Consider the following 20,531-nt stretch of genomic DNA (forward strand, 5'->3'; position numbering starts at 1 on the left):
TTACACACAAAGACTGAATGATGATGTATTCACACCCCCTGACCGGCTTTGTGTGGAGCTTTTACCAGGTTTCATCTGATTTCTGATTTCTGATTCAATTAATTTTTTTATTCAAATTGTGTTGGATTAACTGAGTAAAACTAGTACTCTAATTAAAGTACTTAAGTAAAAGTACAGTAGTATTATCGGCAATATGAACTTAAAGCACAAACAGTAAAAGTATTTATTATAGAGAGAAATCGCTCCTGCTGTTAAATGATCACACATTTTATTATGTTATCAGGCTTTAATAGGTAACGTTGTGCTGTTGGTGTCGTGGAGCTAATTTCTTTCCATACGTGTGTTTTCATCTTAAATTATGCACTCTGTGATCTGTTCGTCTCTGCATGTAAAAGTTTAATAAATAAAATAACGAGGAAATAATCTGTGGTATAAAAAATGCTTTATTTCCCTCTGAGCTGCAGTACGTAGAAGTATTAAGTGGAATAAAAAGAAAATACTAAAGTACAGTTGAATGTACTCGGCTGTGTGTTTAATGTGTGTTCTGGTTCAGACACTGTAGTTCCAGTTCACAGCAGTGGTTCTCAACCTGCGGGTCAGCAGCCCCTCACAGGTCACAGCAGAGATCAGAGGGGTCACCTGTTTGCATCGAATCAAATTCACTGCATTTATTTTCCACACTTCTTTAATCGTCTTTTTCTCTGACTGACTGGACGGTTTGACTTTCAGGCCTCTAAAAGACGGAATGAGACAGATGAGGGTGAGCAGGAGGACAGATGAAGAGTAGCGACAGCAGTCAGGATCCAGGCTGAACGCTGCTGATCATCAGTGTGCTGATGGTGCACATTATTCTCTCACTCTGCTCTCCACAGAGGAAATGGAGTAATACGTTGTGGTGAAGCAGCTGCAGAGCGATCGGTCTTAACAAAGACCGTCAGCTTCCTGTTTCTGAAGTGTCGATGTTCCCAAGTCGCAGTTTTCTCTTTGCATAAAGCTGCTACACGTGTACAGTTTCTACATTAACTGTTAAAACAGCGTACCATGAGGATTAGTGTGTACTGAACAGAGTTCATGCAGTTTAGACGTGGAAGAGTCACAGTTTTGTGTTTAATGGATCAGAAGTCAAACCAGGCTGAGTGTGTTCAGTTCACTTGCTGCAGTTTCTCTTTGGCCTGATTGAAGCTCTTTGTCTTCACACACACATGCAGAAACATGGCGGCTCCTCAAAGCTTTTCAATCCTCAGAAACACGATCAGAATCCAGATTCCACCGACCTGACGCCCGGTTGTACCGGCGACTTCTTCACCAGTCAGACATCTTAGCAGCTGTTAGAAAGGTGTAGTTTCTATGGTGATGGAGCTAGGCTAACGGTTTCCCCCTGCCGCTGAGGGACGGCGGTGACGTAGCCTTCAGCTCCGGGACAGCGATCGCTCTGCATCGTCTTCATCATCAACCGATGATGAGGTCTGGCTGTGTGTTGTGAACATCACAGTGAGGAGAGCTTCGCTGAGAGATGGATGAGTGACACTTCTGACCTGCTGATGGAGCAACAGGAAGTCAGAAAATCACCAAAGTCCTGAAGATCCATCCTCTGGGGAACATGAACATGAATGAATCCCTCCAGTCGCTGTTGAGATTGTCACCCATCGAGCAGCGACTAAAAGCTCCGGTCGTGGCTGCGCTGCACGGCCTCCCAGCATCCTCCTCCGTCACTGATCTTCTGCTTTTCTTCCAGTTTCCAGAACTCTGAGGAGCAGCCTGGCCACAGACTCCAGAGGACAGACCCGGTTCAAACAGCCTTTTTCTGCCATCACTTCTTACAGTGTGCAACATGTTGTTCTGACTGACCTTTAATGATCTAAATGTCTTCGTTGGTTGATTAAATGTCTCGTCTGCAGACGTCTGTAAAGGTCAAATGTGCCGTTTCTGACTGACCTTTTGTGCCTTTAATGATTTTTTTATTAGATTATTTTGCTGCTGAATGTTTTTAATGAACAGTTTAACTCTCAGGTGGCCTTTTTCTTTTACCGTTTCCTGTTTCTGTGTCTTGTTCTCTGAGGTTCATGTTTTGTGTGAACGGTGCGATATAAACTCTGCATGTTTTATTTTGTTGTCCAAACTCTCCTCCATCTTTGTGTCTGATTTAAAAAGGTGATGAAGTCCAGTTTATGACACAGAGAAGAATCTGTAGAAGGGTCGATGATGCAACAGGCTGCAGTGTCTGCAGCGGTCACATGACCGCTGAGCTGGATCCTTCAAGGTGACACTCCAACGCTAACCACCTGGCCATTTCCCATGATCCTCCTGTGCCAGGTCCCTCTGATGAGTGCAGCTTTAATCAGGGACACATTTCCACTGTGATCAAATGACAGGTTGAGCCGTGACAGCTGATCCGGGGTCAGTCCTCTGAGGTGACGCTACAGTCGGTCACATGATGACACTGTCGCTGTGTACAAATACACAAGCCGCCTACAGCAGCTCTATGATAATACTATAAACACTGTGTACTACAGTTGCAGGAGAAGTACTCAGATTTTAAGTACCAATACAACAATGCAAAAATACTTCTTTACAAGTAGAAGTCCTGCAAAAACATTCTACTGAAGAACAAAAGTATTATCTGTACTCAAAGTGTCAATCAACCAAACGATCGATCGATTAATGGAGGAAATAATAATGAAGACTGAGTCACAATAATCTAATGAGAACAGGAGAACAGCAGAACAGGAGAACAGCAGAACAGCAGAACAGGAGAACTGTAGAACAGCAGAACAGGAGAACTGTAGAACAGGAGAACAGGAGAACAGTAGAACAGCAGAACAGGAGAACAGAAGAACAGGAGAACAGTAGAACAGGAGAACAGGAGAACAGAAGAACAGGAGAACAGTAGAACAGGAGAACAGTAGAACAGGAGAACAGGAGAACAGAAGAACAGGAGAACAGTAGAACAGGAGAACAGCAGAACGGTAGAACAGCAGAACAGGAGAACAGGAGAACAGTGGAACAGGAGAACAGTAGAACAGGAGAACAGTCACAGGGACGGTTTACTGCACTCAGTACTTTATGTCAGTAATATTTTCAGTGCAGTAGTTTTACTTGTAACTGAGTATTTTTACTGTGGCGTTTGTACTAAGGATACCACTGGTTTAATCTTTAACAACGTGTTGTACTTACACAATATTTAGAAGTAGAAATTAACAGAAAATGAGTGCAGTACTAAAGTAAATGTACTCAGTTGCTTTGTACTGCTGGTACTGATGTGGACGTCACTACTTTAGACTGTCCACTTCCTGCTGATCTCACATTGGTAAACATCACGAATAGAAAAGATTTGACCGACGTGAGCAGAGAAGCTCCGACAGTCTACAGTCGTCCTCGAGCCTCGAGCTAGCTAAATGCTAACTTCAGCATGCTAACATGCTCACAGTGACAATGCTAACATACTGATGTTTAGCAGCAGTAAAGGCTGCCATGTTCACCATCTCGGGTTAGCGTGTTAGCATTTGCTTTGATCATAAACCAAAGTGTTGGGAACATGAACATGTTGACCTGATGGTGGCGCCGGATGAGCAGTCAGAGGATCAATAAAGCTGAGGAGAACATGATCCAACAGTTCCCTGAACCTCGCTAGAGGAAACATCACTACATTTAGCAGGCGCATCCTCTGAGGACCATGAACGCCGTACAAAATGATAAAGACTCTTCAGTCTGGACCACAGAGTCCGCCGCCGGCGGTGTCCCTGCAGCTAAGGTTGCTAACAGAGGCCGAGCGGGAACAAACTGCTAATGCAAAGATTTCAGACAATGACAGCATTTAGTTTTTTCTGTTTTGTTTATTGTGTTGGTCTGTTCATATCTTTAAAGAGATTATATACACAAATTAGTACAAGAAGAGTTATTAAAAAATTAACATTCAAACAGACGATCCCTGAGAAAAAGATTTTAACATAAGTGTGTCGTAACGTCCCCCGCTTCCATTTCAGACTCATTTTAAAGCTAAATGAGAGAAGCTCGTGTCCACACGCTTATTTTAAGATCATTTTCCAGTTAAGAAGAACACGTGCAGTGTTATTAAAAGCTACAGCAGATGAAATACAAAAAGAGTCTGTTCACAAACCAGGACGAGCGGTACGAAAGCTGCCCCCCCTCCTGAAACCTCACACGTCTGGACTGAAAGAAAGCCAAACTACATTTCCCTTGTCTATTGCTATAATTGCAGTTATTTTGATTAAAATAATTTTATACTCGGCTGACTTTTAGCTAATTATTTCATGAAAAGATGTCGATTCCAAAGAAGATCCCAACAGAAAACAGGCGACTTTTCACACAATCAATGAGTATTTATCAAACAGCTCCACGTTTCACTCATCTCACTCGCTCAACCTGAAGTAAAGGACAGAAGAAACGACAGGCGAGGGTTAGAAACACAGATCTCACTGCACGCCAGTGACTGGAAGAGGGGCCGCGGGGCCGCGAGGCCGCGAGCGCTCTCAGGGCTCACAGATCACAGTTTCCACCACAAACTTGTTCTCGAAGTGACGAATCTTGTGGCAGTTCAGCGCTTCACGCTTCTGCATACCTGCAAGACAACCAGAGAGAGTTAACGAGCTGAGGCAGAGGGTACGATCCCCGCGAGGCTCCGAGGCCGAGGAGGAAGAGGAGGTCTGATCAGCTGTGTGTGATGAAGAAACTCAGATGGTTTCATGTGCTTCCTGTCCTCACCCAGGATCCTGTCTCTGCGCTGCAGCTTGAAGGTGTCTTTGCCGCGGCAGAGGTTGTAGATGAAGTAGCCGAGCTGGTCGACGTGCTCCAGGCGCTCGGTCACGATCATCTCCTCGTGGACCAGGTAGGACTGAGGCAGGTAGGTGCCGTCCTGGGCGGAGCAATGACCAGAACAAATACTGAGCATCGAGGTGAGGAGTCACCGCTGAGACCACTAACCCTTCACACTCCTCCTTTGACTCCTGTGACGTTCACAGTCCCTGTCTCGTTTCTTACCTGGTGTCACCTGGTTCAGTTTGTGTTTCTTTTTGAACCTGATCTGTGATCAGTGGACTGTTTCTCTTCATGCTCTGATCTGACACCTGAAGCGTCTGTTCTGATTCTAAACATCTGTAAACATCAGTCTGGTTCAACTGCTAACTGATGCAGTCGTGTTTCAAACGATCACACAGAGGAGCGTCTAAGCTGCACAGAGTTTGATGAGATCATTATTTAGCTTTAAATATGAAGTTACAGCCAGCAGCTGCTTAGCTTAGCTTAGCATACAGCCTGGAAACGACTACCCTGGCTCTGTTCACAGGTGTCGATCATCTCGTCTGACTCTTCTGACATGAAATCAAACAAGCTCATTTCCAAAAACCCTGAATGATTCCTTTAAGCTAACAGCAGGACGCCTGACCCGAACCTGACGGCCGGGCCGGCCGGAGCTCTGAAGTCCTTTTACACGCACATTTACAAATATTATTATAAGCTCCTGTGAGGTTTGTAATCAGGGAATCGGCCTTTCTGTCCATCGCTCAGCTGCAGAGGACTCGTCTCTTACCTTGATGTTGACGAGCAGCTCCACAAGGTCTCTGGGAGGCATGACGATGGAGGTGTTGAGCGGGATGACGTAGCACTTGTTCAGACTCAGGTCCAGGTAGGCCGTCAACCTCTGAGACAGGAGAGAACAAACCAACACGACTAGCAGTTACAAAGCAGTATTTTTCACTTTTTAATAAAAATGAACTTGCTTTTTGTGAAAATGTAACTTTCACAACCTTTTTTTACATCAGCGCCAGAGACCACAGGGCTTTTATTAGAGACAGGCTTTTATCCACATTTTACCCGCTGCACTGATGTATGCATCATTTTATTTTGACCACCATGAAGGAAATAGTTCCAGTATATTTTTCACATTAAGAGTTTTATCTGAGAGTTTAACTGTTGTCTGTCACACAGATCTTTTCATGTCCTTGTAATAAGACGTATTTACATTCCAAAATAATTGACATGAGATGTTGAAACATGACATCTGTAACGACAGGCTGGGGGCGGAGCTTCGTTATCTTTGAGGCGTCTCACCCGCTGGAAGTCATGGACGATGTCCGCGGGGTCTCCGTTATCAAAGTCGGGCACAGGGATATTGATGAGCTCCACCTGCTCCTTCTCCAGCACCTGGACCCTCTCCTCCAGCTGCCGCAGGTGGTACTGGTTTGGCAGCTCCACCTCCACCTGCAAACCAGTTTCAGCCAGTTAATCAACTGGTCAGGATGAGGATGGAGAATGGAGCACCGCACTGATTCGGCTCTCTGCAGCTCATTGGCTCACAGTGTGAATTTAGTAATTTAGTACAAACCCAAAGTAATGTCTGAACAACAACATTTGGTCTTTTAACTTGACGGAAAAATTTACCTCCACAATAAATTTTGCTGCTGATTGATTTTCTGTTGACCAAAAAAAACTACGTTTGGTCCAAGTTATATTTGTCATTTGTGTGGAGTGTGACTTGATCAATAATGTGTGTGTACACAGATTTAAATCCACTGCAGGCTGAAGTCAATTCAGTACCTCAGTCCATCAATCAATCAGATATTAATTATGCTGGTGTGAGTGAGCTCATGTCACATGTAGTGAAAATAATGAAGTGATGGTCCCTGTACCCCGGACCCTGTAGCATGTGAAGGGTTGTTGCACAGCATCATACCTCCTCTTCCTCCTGTATCATCAAGTCTTGCTCCCGGTACGCCACCCCGCACACGAACACCTGCTCCTGCAGAGCCCAGGGAACCAGGCCAAAACACACAACATGACAAAGGAGACAGAACACAAGAGTGAGCCCAGAACACTGCAGCAGGTGTGGATGCAGTGAACCGGATCACTGGATGCAGTGAACCCGGATCACTGGATGCAGTGAACCCGGATCACTGCAGCAGGTGTGGATGCAGTGAACAGGATCACTGGATGCAGGAACCCGGATCACTGCAGCAGGTGTGGATGCAGTGAAACGGATCACTGGATGCAGGAACCCGGATCACTGCAGCAGGTGTGGATGCAGTGAAACGGATCACTGGATGCAGGAACCCGGATCACTGCAGCAGGTGTGGATGCAGTAAACCCGGATCACTGCAGCAGGTGTGGATGCATTGAACCGGATCACTGGATGCAGTGAACCCGGATCACTGGATGCAGTGAACCCGGATAACTGCAGCAGGTTTGAATGCAGTGAAACGGATCACTGGATGCAGTGAACCGGATCACTGCAGCAGGTGTGGATGCAGTGAACCGGATCACTGCAGCAGGTGTGGATGCAGTGAACCGGGATCACTGCAGCAGGTGTGGATGCAGTGAACCGGATCACTGGATGCAGGAACCCAGATCACTGCAGCAGGTGTGGATGCAGTGAACCGGATCACTGCAGCAGGTGTGGATGGAGTAAACTGGATCACTGGATGCAATGAACTGGATCACTGCAGCAGGTGTGGATGCACCGAACCGGATCACTGGATGCAGAGAACCAGATCACTGCAGCAGGTGTGGATGCAGTGAACCCGGATCACTGCAGCAGGTGTGGATGCAGTGAACCGGATCACTGGATGCAGTGAACCCGGATCACTGGATGCAGTGAACCCAGATCACTGCAGCAGGTGTGGATGCAGTGAACAGGATCACTGGATGCAGGAACCCGGATCACTGCAGCAGGTGTGGATGCAGTGAAACGGATCACTGGATGCAGGAACCCAGATCACTGCAGCAGGTGTGGATGCAGTAAACCCGGATCACTGCAGCAGGTGTGGATGCAGTGAACCGGATCACTGGATGCAGTGAACCCGGATCACTGGATGCAGTGAACCCGGATCACTGGATGCAGTGAACCCGGATCACTGCAGCAGGTTTGAATGCAGTGAAACGGATCACTGGATGCAGTGAACCCGGATCACTGCAGCAGGTGTGGATGCAGTGAACCGGATCACTGCAGCAGGTGTGGATGCAGTGAACCCGGATCACTGCAGCAGGTGTGTATGCAGTGAACCGGATCACTGGATGCAGGAACCCAGATCACTGCAGCAGGTGTGGATGCAGTGAACCGGATCACTGCAGCAGGTGTGGCTGGAGTAAACTGGATCACTGGATGCAATGAACTGGATCACTGCAGCAGGTGTGGATGCACCGAACCGGATCACTGGATGCAGTGAACCGGATCACTGCAGCAGGTGTGGATGCAGTGAACCCGGATCACTGCAAATCAAACAGACCTAGAACAGAATCATTTCTGCTGTGTTCATCAGATTAAACTGAGGTGGAACGTTAACATCTCTGTATCCTTTGTCGTGGTTTCGTGGTGACTTTGGATCAACAGAGTTTTCGCATCCATGTGATGAAGTGACTTGATTTCTGATGCATTAACTCACTGAATTTGTCAAAAACAGACATTACCACATGGTGACTTTTCATCTTTAAAGCTTCTCTGTATCACAGCTCGTTAAACTCGGAGGAGCAGAGACATGGAAGTAAATCCTCTCCAGTCCGGCAGCGACGCGACCACGGCAACACTTCTTCTTCTCTGTAGGTAACCATGTCATCAAATGTCTCGTTCAGCCTGAGCAACACGACACTTAATCTACATCGCCACAGGAAGCAGGCGCTTCTCCTTAGAGACGCTGGAACCATCAGACTTTTTTGAATGAATCGATTCTTCGACTCATTGCTGCAGCTCAGGTTATTATTAGTCTAACGCTGTAATAAATCCTCCTTCATGAAGGCCACAGAGACCTGTTGTCCCAGCTGTAGAGTATTTAGGAGGATGCAGTTTGTGATAACGTTGAACTGTGTTGTCTTATACTGAGACGTGTCTCTAATATTTAGTCTGCTCTCTTTGATATACATGGTGTGGACAAAATAATAGAAACTCCTCGAGGTAAAACAGTATAAATCCTCAGCAGCACAAGCCTCTAACGGTGAAGGTCCACGTTCTGGATCTTCTCTGGAGTGTGACGAACGGCTGAATGCTGCAGACTTTCAGTCGTTAAATGAGTTCAGATCAACTCTGTGATAACGCCTGAAGACTTACTGATGTTTGTTTGGCCTGATTCCTGCCCCTCCTCTTCAATCCTGCTGCAGTTATTAATCTGTTTATCCATTCACACCTGCCCAGGTAGGTGGAGCACAGCTCACATCAGGCTACCTGCTCCAACCTGTCCAGTCTGTCAGTTCCCACCTCCTCCTGAAGATGTTTTTTTTGGCAGCTGACTCTTCCCGGGGCGTCTACATTAATCCCTCGACACGACAATAAGAAACCATGAAAGCTGTGAGTCGTCGTGCCTTCGGGCTAATGGAACACCTTTACTGTTTCCATCCAGATCCTTTGACATTTTCACTATCATTTAATTTACCTCTCCATCGTCCCAGCCTTGTTGGGACTGGCTGCTCACCTCCGGGATGTAGTAGTGGTACAGGTAAACTCCTCCGACCACCACTCCGGACAGCATGAGGGCGAGACCCAGGCACATGCACCAGCACCAGGCCCGAGACTGGTGACGCACCGGCAGAGCGGCCTCGGCATCCTGCAGGACGGAGGAAGACGACATTTATCATTCAGAGAGGCCGGCCTAAAAAAACACATGATTCAAAAAGGAAACCCTCAGAGGCCAGCATGTGTCTGATCATCATTTATCTCCACCACTTCAACCACCGCAGGTCCACATCTGCCGGCCTCCAGACCCTGAACCACATCTGATTTCTTCAGCCGCTCAGTCAACCAATGAAACATGAAGCTTTTTTAACTGATGGAGGAAAAGACAACAGACCTCTGCGTCCTCTGTGAGAGGAAGAGCGGTGAAGCTCAGCCTGCAGAACAAACCTCAACCAGACAGTGTGAAGACGCTGGTGTAAAAAACAAACTGAACAAACTCAAGAAGGCACAGGAGCTGGAAGCGAGGAAGGAGACAAGGCTCGCAGCGTGGCGAGACACGTGGGGGCAGACACGTGGGGGGCAGACACGTGGGGGCACCACCGGCCCTGAGCAGGTGGAGGAGCTGGCTGAAGTGGCCGCTGACTGACGAGCCAGTGCAGCTCAGGTGTGTCTCAGAAGCAGCCAGGAGATTTGGCCCGCCCCCTTCCACGCTCCAGCACCGCAGAGGAGCAGAGCGAACAGCGGAGGGGGGGCGAGAGACAAACACGACAACCACTAACATTGAGACCACAACAGTTTATGTTTTATTGAATCTAATATTTGGGGGTTTTGGGCCGATGCGTTCCAGAATCTTTGTAACTGACGAAGTGAAGTAATCAGATTAATGTAATATGATGTAATCCTGGTATCAGATGTAATATTTAACAATAAATCTGCCTAATGTGACATTTCAGTGACTCCTTCTGTGTTAAACTGTCAAATTGATAATGAATAAAAATGTTTTCACTTCCTGCCCTCAACTCTGCTTCGTGTTTACGGCTAATTAGCAGTTGTTAGCATGCTAACGTGCCGAAGTAAGACAGTGAACGTGGTGTCTGGTGGAGTTTCCTCCTCTGGAGCTGGTGTTACTACTACGAGCGGGCCCTCGTTCTGTTTACCACCACTGTTAGCATGTTAGCATGCTGATGCTAGCGTCACAGAGCTGCTAGCACGGCTGCAGATACCTGTGAACACAGGACGATGGGAACGATCGGACCTGTGAATCTTTTTAAAAGACCAGCAGATTTCTGCCGGTGTCATGGAAACACTGTGTGAGAGTGTGTGTGCGTGTTTCTAGGAGAAACTTGAGACTTGAGGACAGGAGGATTGTGGGTAAATATTCAGGAAACGGAGCTTATCATCAGACAGCGGTGGACTCTGGCTTTCTGACGCTGGGAGAGGTGGGATCGTTTACCTGGAGCTCTGTTTGCTCTGCTCTGTCGTCGTTGAGCCTGAAAACAGCTGACAGAAACTCAGACAAAAGCCTTTTTTTATTTCCACTCTCACTGACTGAAGCTGTGGTTCCTGAAGAATGACTCGCTGTTCCTAAACGAGAGCTGAAGTTCATGAAATAACACAAATGCGAATAATCTCCCATAACGTTGATCCAGAAGTAAAAATAAATGAAAAAGCTCTTTAAAATAAAACAAAATATCTGCCTGTTTGATAAAAAGTACAATCCTGCAGTTCACTACAACTCCCAGGGTGCATTTTGTTATGAAACGTCCAATCACAGATCTTTAAATTCTTGTTGAAGGAGTTTAGAGCTCCAGAAAAACACCAGCGGCTCCACCTCTGATCATTTCTGACATTCTGCTGGTCCACCACCCTCTGATTTTTTCCCACAATCCCACACTTCCTAACACACGGACACACACACGCTTCCTCCCGCTGCTCCTGAACAAACAGCACAAAGCAGGAAGAGCCGGACAGGAAGCTGAAACATCTGCTCTCAGCTCTGCAAACACTGAAACTTTCTCTTCATGTAAACGGCTTTTAGTCACAGTGAACACGACAAACAAACACGACAGCCATTCAAATAAACGGCGTCACGCAGACCTGAGACCTGTTCAATGCTGACTGGATCCGAACCACCGGATTGACCAGTGTCTGTTCGGTCCGTAGAGCAGCACCGCATGGACGACAGCGTCTGTTTCAGCGTTTACGGGCTGATAAATGTGGAGCATGACTCAGCATTTCCAGCTCAGAAGCACAACAAGCCAGAACACCTCGGCTGCACAGACAAAACGGCCTCAGTTTACAGACAGCGGGACAAAAGCTGCGTGACGCCGCTGTGACGGGCGGCCGAGCGAGGACAAACGCTCAGAAAAGGGGAAGCAGAGAGTGTTCGGTTAGATTAAATATGAGGAGAAAAGAGGAAGCAGCGATGAAGAGAAACACGCTGACCGAGAAGCTAACCGTAGAGTCCGACAGCCCGGCAGAAACACTAATCGCTGCACAGCTCGGGTCGTCCCTGCTGATCACAGGTCAGTTCCACTCACACATCCTCCGACTTCAAGGAACAGAAGAGGAAGTGAAGGCGAAACACAGAAAGAGGAAGAGGAAGTTCGACCTGCCTGAACCTCGCCAACAGACACACGACGACATTAAACCTGAAGTGTGTCTGTCAGGCAGCAAACACAGGTGAGTCCGAGGTCGACCAGCTCGAATCATAAATAAACACCAGTGTGGTCGGGAATGAGGCCCAAAGGCAGAACTGATCCCCACAAACAGGAACTAGACCCACACAGCAGCCGCCATTAACGAGCAGCTCGAAACGACCACGATCAGCTTCATACGCCGTCTCGTTCTGCTTCGTTTCGCAGCAGGTTTCTGATGATCGGACTCTCACCGAGCGTCTGAAAACAACTTCATAACTGCGAACGCGGTCATCTTCCTGTTTCACAACAAGCTCCACCGACAAGAGCGAACAGGCCCGCAGACGAGCTTCGGCACACGCCCTCGTTAACTCGCCGTGTGTCAACACAGAGAAGAATGTCGACGTCACTCACAGCAGGAACGGCATGTACCGTCAGAGACACTCCGGATCACTGGATCCCCTCTCTGAGACGGTCTGCGCTTTACTGATCAACTGCTTCAAACCTCTGATCGACTTGCCGATCAATCGACAGACGAGATCTTCTCAGCCCGACTCGCCGGTCTGAGGAGTAAAAGATCCTCACGTGGTTTGAGGGCCACCTGGAGCCTGGACTGTGTGCGAGTCTGGTTGATCAGATCTGCTTCTATCAGCGGTGGACTTGTGGAGTCAAAGAGGCCCAAACACGCTCTGATATACGATCCAATTAACGACCACATTCCTCTTTAATTAATCAATCAGTCGTTATGTCTGCGGACTCTCTGCAGCTGCTGACGGATCTGAACGACTGTGGTCCAGAACACTTTGAGTCTATAAGAAACTGAGAGAAGCAGCAAATCCTCACGTCTGACGAGACAGAGTGGACAGGTCGGAGAGACAGAGACAACAAGCAGCCAGAGGACACGGGTCAGATCTGAACCTGGACCGCTGCTGTCACTCACCCAAGCCCGTCGACGGGGGGGGCAACCGGGTATGTTGTCCCGGGCCTCAGGACCATAGGGGCCCCTGAATGACTCTTAATTTATTTTACTTTACATTCACATATTTCTTTTTAATTAAATCATTGCCTGAAGAATTAAATATTATTTTCTACTCAACATATACTTAAAAACTTTAACATATTAAATATTTCAAATATATATATTTTCCTTTTTTTGCACCCCGACCCCCCGTCTTTAGCAGAGAATGGTTTGACCCCGCTCTGGCGCACTTAAGGCGACGCTACATGCGTGCCCTGAAGCAGGAAATTTACGTAAAAATTACGTAAAAATCGGGTGCGCAGAAAAGAAAAGAAAAAGAGAGGAAGATCATAGAGGTGAACAAGAAAAAATGATGAAGTTTTTAAAAGGGGGACAAGAAGCCAGAGAATTAGGGCTAGAGTTGGCTGTGGACGGTATGTCGGTAAGTGAACAACTGCCGCTAACACTGAAAGTTTACATTCACGGGGGGGCCTATGATGGTCTCTTGTCCCCGGGCCCCAGCAAGTCTTTTGACAGCCCTGCACTCACCTACTGGCCTGCCAGGTGAGCGAGCAGGTGATCGAGCAGGTGAGCCACCAGGTGAGCCACCAGGTGAGCCACCAGGTGAGCGAGCAGGACTTCGTGTTTCCGTCCTCCAGGTTTCTTCAGGTCAAATGAACGATTCTGAACGAATTCATCAGTTTGTCGCTTTGAAAGGTTTAAATGTTGACCTGGTGTTAATATTTCCTGTCCCTTACAGTCTCTCCACCTTGCTGGCGTCTTCTGTCTCCCTCCGTCTTATTCGTCTCTTTTGTTGTCACATGATCGGTTCAGAGTTTGTCTGTTCTGAGATGTTTGTCACATAAAGTATAAAAAACTGATCCAGATTTGATGGTTTTAGATCTGAGGAATCTGAAACCGCTCTCATCAATAACCAGTGTGCAAACATGTGACTGGTCTCTGTTTCCCCTGATCCTGAACCTGGTTCATGTCTTAAGCGGATCAGCCTGCGGCGTCTCGAGAGCAGCTTGTGTTTGTCTCCGTGGAGACAGGTGAGTGTCGGTGTCCCGGACCCGGGTTTCGTTTCACTCTGTTAGCGGATCCACATGAAACTCCATCCTCCGCTCTGAGCTCAGCGAGGCGGCGGACCACAGAGACGGGTCAGTCCCAGAGACCACGTCCATGAACGGGGTGAGGCCCCCCTCAGGGTGGACTCAGACTTCAGGACATCATTATTTTCATTATCAATTATCAATTGATTGAAACATTTGCCAAGATGGCAGGTCGTGTTGTGAGGAGGTCTTGTTGTGTTTGCCGGGTCAGGACTGGGTGAAGGGCGTCTGGGGGGGAGGGTCCTCTGCTCAGCTGGTTAATCTTCCTTCTTCTTCTTGCGTTTTAGCGGCCGGCGCCCTGCGGGAGGCTCCTCGAGCTCTCCGGATGAGTCGCTCTCTAACCGATTAAACTGTAATCCTTTTCAAGCCGTCCACCCGCCTCAGACCACAACGCAGAGCAGCCCAGGAACAGACCTGGACTGTGGTCCGCTAACGCTGGTCTGTAGGCGACCTGGCTGACGCAGCTCGCTGGTGATTTCGCCTTCGTTAAAGCGCAGACAGGAAATGATCGACATGTACAAGCTGGTCTATAAATGTCCTCCCAACCACAAACAATCCAATTAACACAATTAACTTTTCACCATCAGGTGAGAGAAGCAGAAAATACTGAGGCCACGAGGGCACGTTCAGCATTCTGGACTGGTTAATCTGCTAATGGGTTCAGGTCTAAACCCTGCAGAGATGCAGTGTGGGACACCAGGCCGGCGTTTTCTGACGAGTCACCTGCACGAGAGCTCGTAGCAGGGACAGAAATCTGGTAACCCACCGGCAGCTCGAAGCGGATCCTCTGGGACTGAAGACCGACCCAAACAAGCTCCTGGGCGTTCCCTCCACCTGCACACACCGACCACAGGAAGCTACTGATAAACTGCGGAGGACGCCGTGTGACAACAAGTCTGCACGAAGGACAGCACCAACACAAAGTTCACATGAACAGTCATGTAAACAGCCCCGCAGTGATCTGGATCATCCAGCAGAAACAACAATCCTCCTAACGAGCTAACGATTAAACTCCATGACCTCATTAATCATGTCGCCTGCAAACCGCCGTGAATGTTCAGACCGCAGTGATGTCATCAGATGACATTCGACGACAACACCAAAACTCAAAGAGATTCAATTTAAAGCAAATCCCACAAGTGAGAAGCTGGAACCAGAGAACCTTTGACGGATTATCCAGTTAATCAATAAATCAATGAATCTACAGCCAACACAACAACAAACACTGTCGCTATGTCGACATGCAGCGTTTCAAACACGTGATTTACGGCTCACAATCATCAGAGCTTCGTGGTCAAAGCTTCATAAATAAAGCAGTTTATGACGATGTTTTGATTGTTTGCACCATGATCTGATAACGAGTTCATCGCTTTCCACCAGCCGACACCAACTTTCACAAACAAGCATCATCTTTATTCAGCCGCACGTTTCAGTGGAACACTTCACGTTATCAGGTCTTCAGAAAGCCTTCCTGCAGACCGTCAGAGTCCAGCTCCCAGAAAACCACGTTTCCTTTCAGCGTTCAGACGTCAGCAGACCATCAGCTGTTCACTCAGCAGGACGAAGACAGGAAACATCTCAACTCCAGTTTAAATCATGAAGATCTGTGAAGCTCCGCCTCACAAACGCATCTGACGAGCGCAGTTTCCCGTGTGTTTACGGTAAAAGACGGATACTTGACGCTTGTTTGATTTGTGATTTGATTAGTTTGAATGATTAACTGATATAACTCTATTGCTGCTGTCGGCCAATCAGGCTCCAGTATCGTAGGAGCTCACCTGCAGCCTGAACGCTGAAGTCTACTTTATGATGATGAATAAACTTACAGGACAGAAAATAATTCAACCTTTGATATTTTTTTGCTTTTTTTGTTCATCCTCATTAAAATCACGTATGACTCTGATTAAAGTTCAATATGAATCTGTGACAGTCGACGTTAAACAAAGGGACTAAATGAAGCTCTTTAATGCTGCACAAACACAAATGATGGCTGTTTGTTGCTGAGTCGAATCAGCAGACAGATGAACGGACATGAAGCTGACGAGTCAAACTGAGGAGAGGCTGATTAACAAACACACCTGAAGTCTGGACGAACTCAGCTGAAGGACATTCAGCTCCATCATGAAGTGCTGCGTTTGCACCCACTTCAATCCCCAGAAGGAAAACATTAAGCTTCAGTTATCATCACACTGCAAGTACCCCTGCCACCACCCCCACCGCCGCACCATCTGCAGCCACAACAAGCCGAGATATGCATCGCATCCAAACACTGGAAACCTCACAGCTCTCTAAAAACCTGTTTACCCAGAATCAACCTGAAACTTCCTCCACGAGCCTGAAGCACAGAGAGAGCAGCTTCTTTCACAACAGGGTGGAGTTTTTACTCGACTTCCCCCAGAGAGACGCTACGCCTCAACAGCTTCAGCCCTCAGTCAGTCTGAACTGCTGAATTATTCATCCAGTTAGTCTGCAGGATTCAGCCAAACTTCTCATGGCCAGATATGCAAATTACAGTGATTTAGTATATAAAGTATATTATAGTGAGCTCTGACAGAAGACGAGACAGATGTTTAAAGCTCTGACAGAAGATGAGACAGATGTTTAGAGCTCTGACAGAAGATGAGACAGATGTTTAGAGCTCTGACAGATGATGAGACAGATGTTTAGAGCTCTGACAGAAGACGAGACAGATGTTCAGACTAATGACAGAAGATGAGACAGATGTTTAGAGCTCTGACAGAAGAAGAGACAGATGTTCAGACTAATGACAGAAGATGAGACAGATGTTTAGAGCTCTGACAGAAGATGAGACAGATGTTCAGACTAATGACAGAAGATGAGACAGATGTTTAGAGCTCTGACAGAAGACGAGACAGATGTTTAAAGCTCTGACAGAATATGAGACAGATTTTTAGAGCCCTGATAGAAGACGAGACAGATGTTTAGAGCTCTGACAGAAGATGAGACAGATGTTCAGACTCCTGACAGAAGATGAGACAGATGTTCAGACTCCTGACAGAAGATGAGACAGATGTTTAGAGCTCTGACAGAAGATGAGAGAGATGTTTAGAGCTCTGACAGAAGATGAGACAGATGTTTAAAGCTCTGACAGAAGATGAGACAGATGTTTAGAGCTCTGACAGAAGATGAGACAGATGTTTAAAGCTCTGACAGAAGATGAGACAGATGTTTAGAGCTCTGACAGATGATGAGACAGATGTTTAGAGCTCTGACAGAAGATCAGACAGATGTTTAGAGCTCTGACAGAAGATGAGACAGATGTTTAGAGCTCTGACAGAAGATCAGACAGATGTTTAGAGCTCTGACAGATGATGAGACAGATGTTTAAAGCTCTGACAGAAGATGAGACAGATGTTAAGACTCCTGACAGAAGATGAGACAGATGTTTAGAGCTCTGACAGAAGATGAGAGAGATGTTTAGAGCTCTGACAGAAGATGAGACAGATGTTTAAAGCTCTGACAGAAGATGAGACAGATGTTTAGAGCTCTGACAGAAGATGAGACAGATGTTTAGAGCTCTGACAGATGATGAGACAGATGTTTAGAGCTCTGACAGAAGATCAGACAGATGTTTAGAGCTCTGACAGAAGATGAGACAGATGTTTAGAGCTCTGACAGAAGATCAGACAGATGTTTAGAGCTCTGACAGATGATGAGACAGATGTTTAGAGCTCTGACAGAAGATGAGACAGATGTTCAGACTCCTGACAGAAGATGAGACAGATGTTTAGAGCTCTGACAGAAGATGAGACAGATGTTTAGAGCTCTGACAGAAGATGAGACAGATGTTCAGACTCCTGACAGAAGATGAGACAGATGTTTAGAGCTCTGACAGAAGACGAGACAGATGTTTAAAGCTCTGACAGAAGATGAGACAGATGTTAAGACTCCTGACATAAGATGAGACAGATGTTTAGAGCTCTGACAGAAGATGAGACAGATGTTCAAGACAGAAAAGTGATTCCACATCTCGCTGAAGACATTTAACAGGATTAAAATAATTCGTTGAGCAGCAGTAACTGATTCAATGTGGCGTTCAAGTGTCAAAGTAGAAATTCGGTAATTCTAAAACTCTTACTGGTTGCAGAAAGTTTCCTTTTGTCCCGTGAAGTGTTTTTATGAGATTTCCTGAACTGAGGACTGAGCTTGTTCTCTTTTGTTCAATAAAGACTCTTCGGGTCTATTTGTGACTTTGGGAAATAGAAATCAACCTGACAGTGAACACGATGACAGAAACGACATGAAACACGTCTGAAAACTAAACTTCCTGTTTTAAACTGCGATCACTGAACAGCAACGTTTCCTCATATCATCAAACCAAAGTGAACACCGAGCTTCAAACGTTTTATCAGACAGAAAAACTGACCCAAAAGTGCAGAAACTACATCAGAAATGTGTGAATTGAAGAAGAAGAGTCAGACGAGTCATTTCCAGCAAACAAACTCAACATTAATGTCGCATCAGGAAGTGGCCGAACTCACAGCTTCTGTAACGACACCACGAAGATAAAAACCTTTGTCAAACACCTGCTGGAGCTTCTTTAAAGTGAGTCCTGCTGATTTAAAGCATCGACGAGCTGCAGCTGAACAGCAGAGACTCACAACAACAAACGGCAGCTCTTCACGCGCTGCAGGCTAACTTCACTTAGCTCCGTTAGCCATTTTCTACTCACTTTGTCCTCCTCGGGAAGAAGAGTTTCTACGTCCTTTTTCACGTCTTTCTGTCCCAAAGCGGAGTTAAAAGACACTTTAACCATCTTGAAAGAGACGCTGACAAACTCCGAGCGGGAGAAACACGATGAAAAACTGTGAAACGGAACCGAACAGAGAGAATTTGCTCTGAAGTAACGCAGACGCACTTCTCTCCGGCCAAGTCTGATCTGTTGTGATCAGAGCGGCGTCAAGCTAGACCGAGACATACAACCGAACTTCCTGTTTGGATTCAAAATAAAAGCATCACTTCCTAAACCTGGCAACTTTCTGACTGAGCGGTGATGAAAGAACTATTCATAGCTTTACCTTAAGTGAAACGACTAAACCCGTGCTGTAAAAATACTACATCACTAGTAAAAGTACTGCATTGAAATGTTACTCAGGTAAAAGTATAATCTGGAAAATGTTCTTTAAGTATGAAAAGTATTTCATATAATTTTGTATTTTCAAGTTGTAGCCGGTGGAGGTGAAAGAACTGTTCACTGCTTTATAAACTGCTGGGTACTTTGGGTAAGTCTGTTTTCTCTTTCCTCTTCCTGTCACACTATGACCAGTTTCCTTCCACGTGCTGGACCGGACAACCAACCAGGTGGACCATGGGGGCCCTGAAGGCCTCAAACTGACTCTGTGCTCCATGTGATCATCTGATGACTTGAAATGTGTGTGAAGCTGTGCACCACTAAAGCTTAATGTCAGCAGATATGATCAAAAGTTCAGCGTTTGAACTGATCTTGGGGCCTTTGTGCCTGTAGGTTGATTCAGTCCTGCATGTTCACACCTGAAATAAATGATCTTTGTCCTTCATTATTTTGTTTCAGGTATATTTCAGTTGTGTTTGTCGAGATCCCTTTCACCAATCGATCGAGGGCACCTGGTTGCTGATGGTGAGGATGTTTCGACGTGTGTAAATGGCATGTCCCCTCCACTGCTTTGATCCAAAATAATCACGGTGCTGTTCATTGTTCACATTCTTCAGTTCCACAGTTTCCAAAACCAAATATCGTCTGCTTACCAATGCAGATGTAGATTACTCACTCAGAATAAAACAAACACCAAAATGACACGACACGCCACGTCACGGTCTAAAACTGTTTGATTCCCTTCCATCCTTTTTTTTTCTTTTATATAGTCAAAATTTGGGGATTAATAAAGTTTTATCTTATCTTATCAGACTCACCTGAGTGCCTCACCTGGCTGATTATATGACCTCTCACACCCCTGGGTGGTGGGAAGCTCACAGCAAAAATAAATAAACATGAATAAAAATGAAGCACATGCACAGAAACAACTCTTACTGTGTTTGTTTCTTCACGTTCTTGCTGAAAGTCAGATGAGAAGATTGACACCACTTTCATATGTGTAAGATGAATATGTAGCCAGAGCCAGTTAGCTTAGCATGAATGCTAACTGACCTGGAGTCTCTGCTGGTCACCAGTAACTGGTCCAGGACCAGTTCAACATGTACACCCCAGTGAAACACAAAGAGCATTTCACGCTTTTTTTTACAGATTAAACAAATGAGATATAACTTTTTGATACATTTTCAGAGAGAGCAAGGCCAGCTGTTTCCCTCTGTTTCCAGTCTTTATGCTAAGCTAAGTTAGCCTGCTGCTGTTTGTTGCTACATATCTAACACAACGATATGAGAGCAACGTCAATCTGAGCATCTAACTCTCTGCAGAATGTCAACCTGTTTCT

General features: G+C 46.3%; 1 protein-coding gene across 2 annotated transcripts; it reads right to left on the reverse strand.

Moving 5' to 3' along the window:
• Positions 1 to 3,813: 3,813 nt before the first annotated feature.
• LOC121615804 (integral membrane protein 2B-like) lies at positions 3,814 to 19,016 on the reverse strand. Of its 2 annotated transcripts, none has more exons than XM_041950244.1 (7): positions 18,794 to 19,016; positions 9,375 to 9,545; positions 6,689 to 6,754; positions 6,067 to 6,216; positions 5,546 to 5,656; positions 4,723 to 4,873; positions 3,814 to 4,579 (listed from the first exon to the last, which is right to left on the reverse strand). In XM_041950244.1, exons 1-7 carry the CDS (start codon positions 18,875 to 18,877, stop codon positions 4,491 to 4,493), a joined length of 822 nt encoding a protein of 273 aa, XP_041806178.1. In that variant the 5' UTR covers positions 18,878 to 19,016; the 3' UTR covers positions 3,814 to 4,490. The 2 variants fall into 2 exon arrangements, with proteins under 2 accessions (XP_041806178.1, XP_041806179.1); XM_041950245.1 differs by having other exon boundaries at positions 9,414 to 9,545; positions 18,794 to 19,015.
• Positions 19,017 to 20,531: the final 1,515 nt, after the last annotated feature.

This window comes from Chelmon rostratus, chromosome 13 (assembly GCF_017976325.1).
Source record: "Chelmon rostratus isolate fCheRos1 chromosome 13, fCheRos1.pri, whole genome shotgun sequence".
NCBI classification, from domain to species: domain Eukaryota; kingdom Metazoa; phylum Chordata; class Actinopteri; order Chaetodontiformes; family Chaetodontidae; genus Chelmon; species Chelmon rostratus.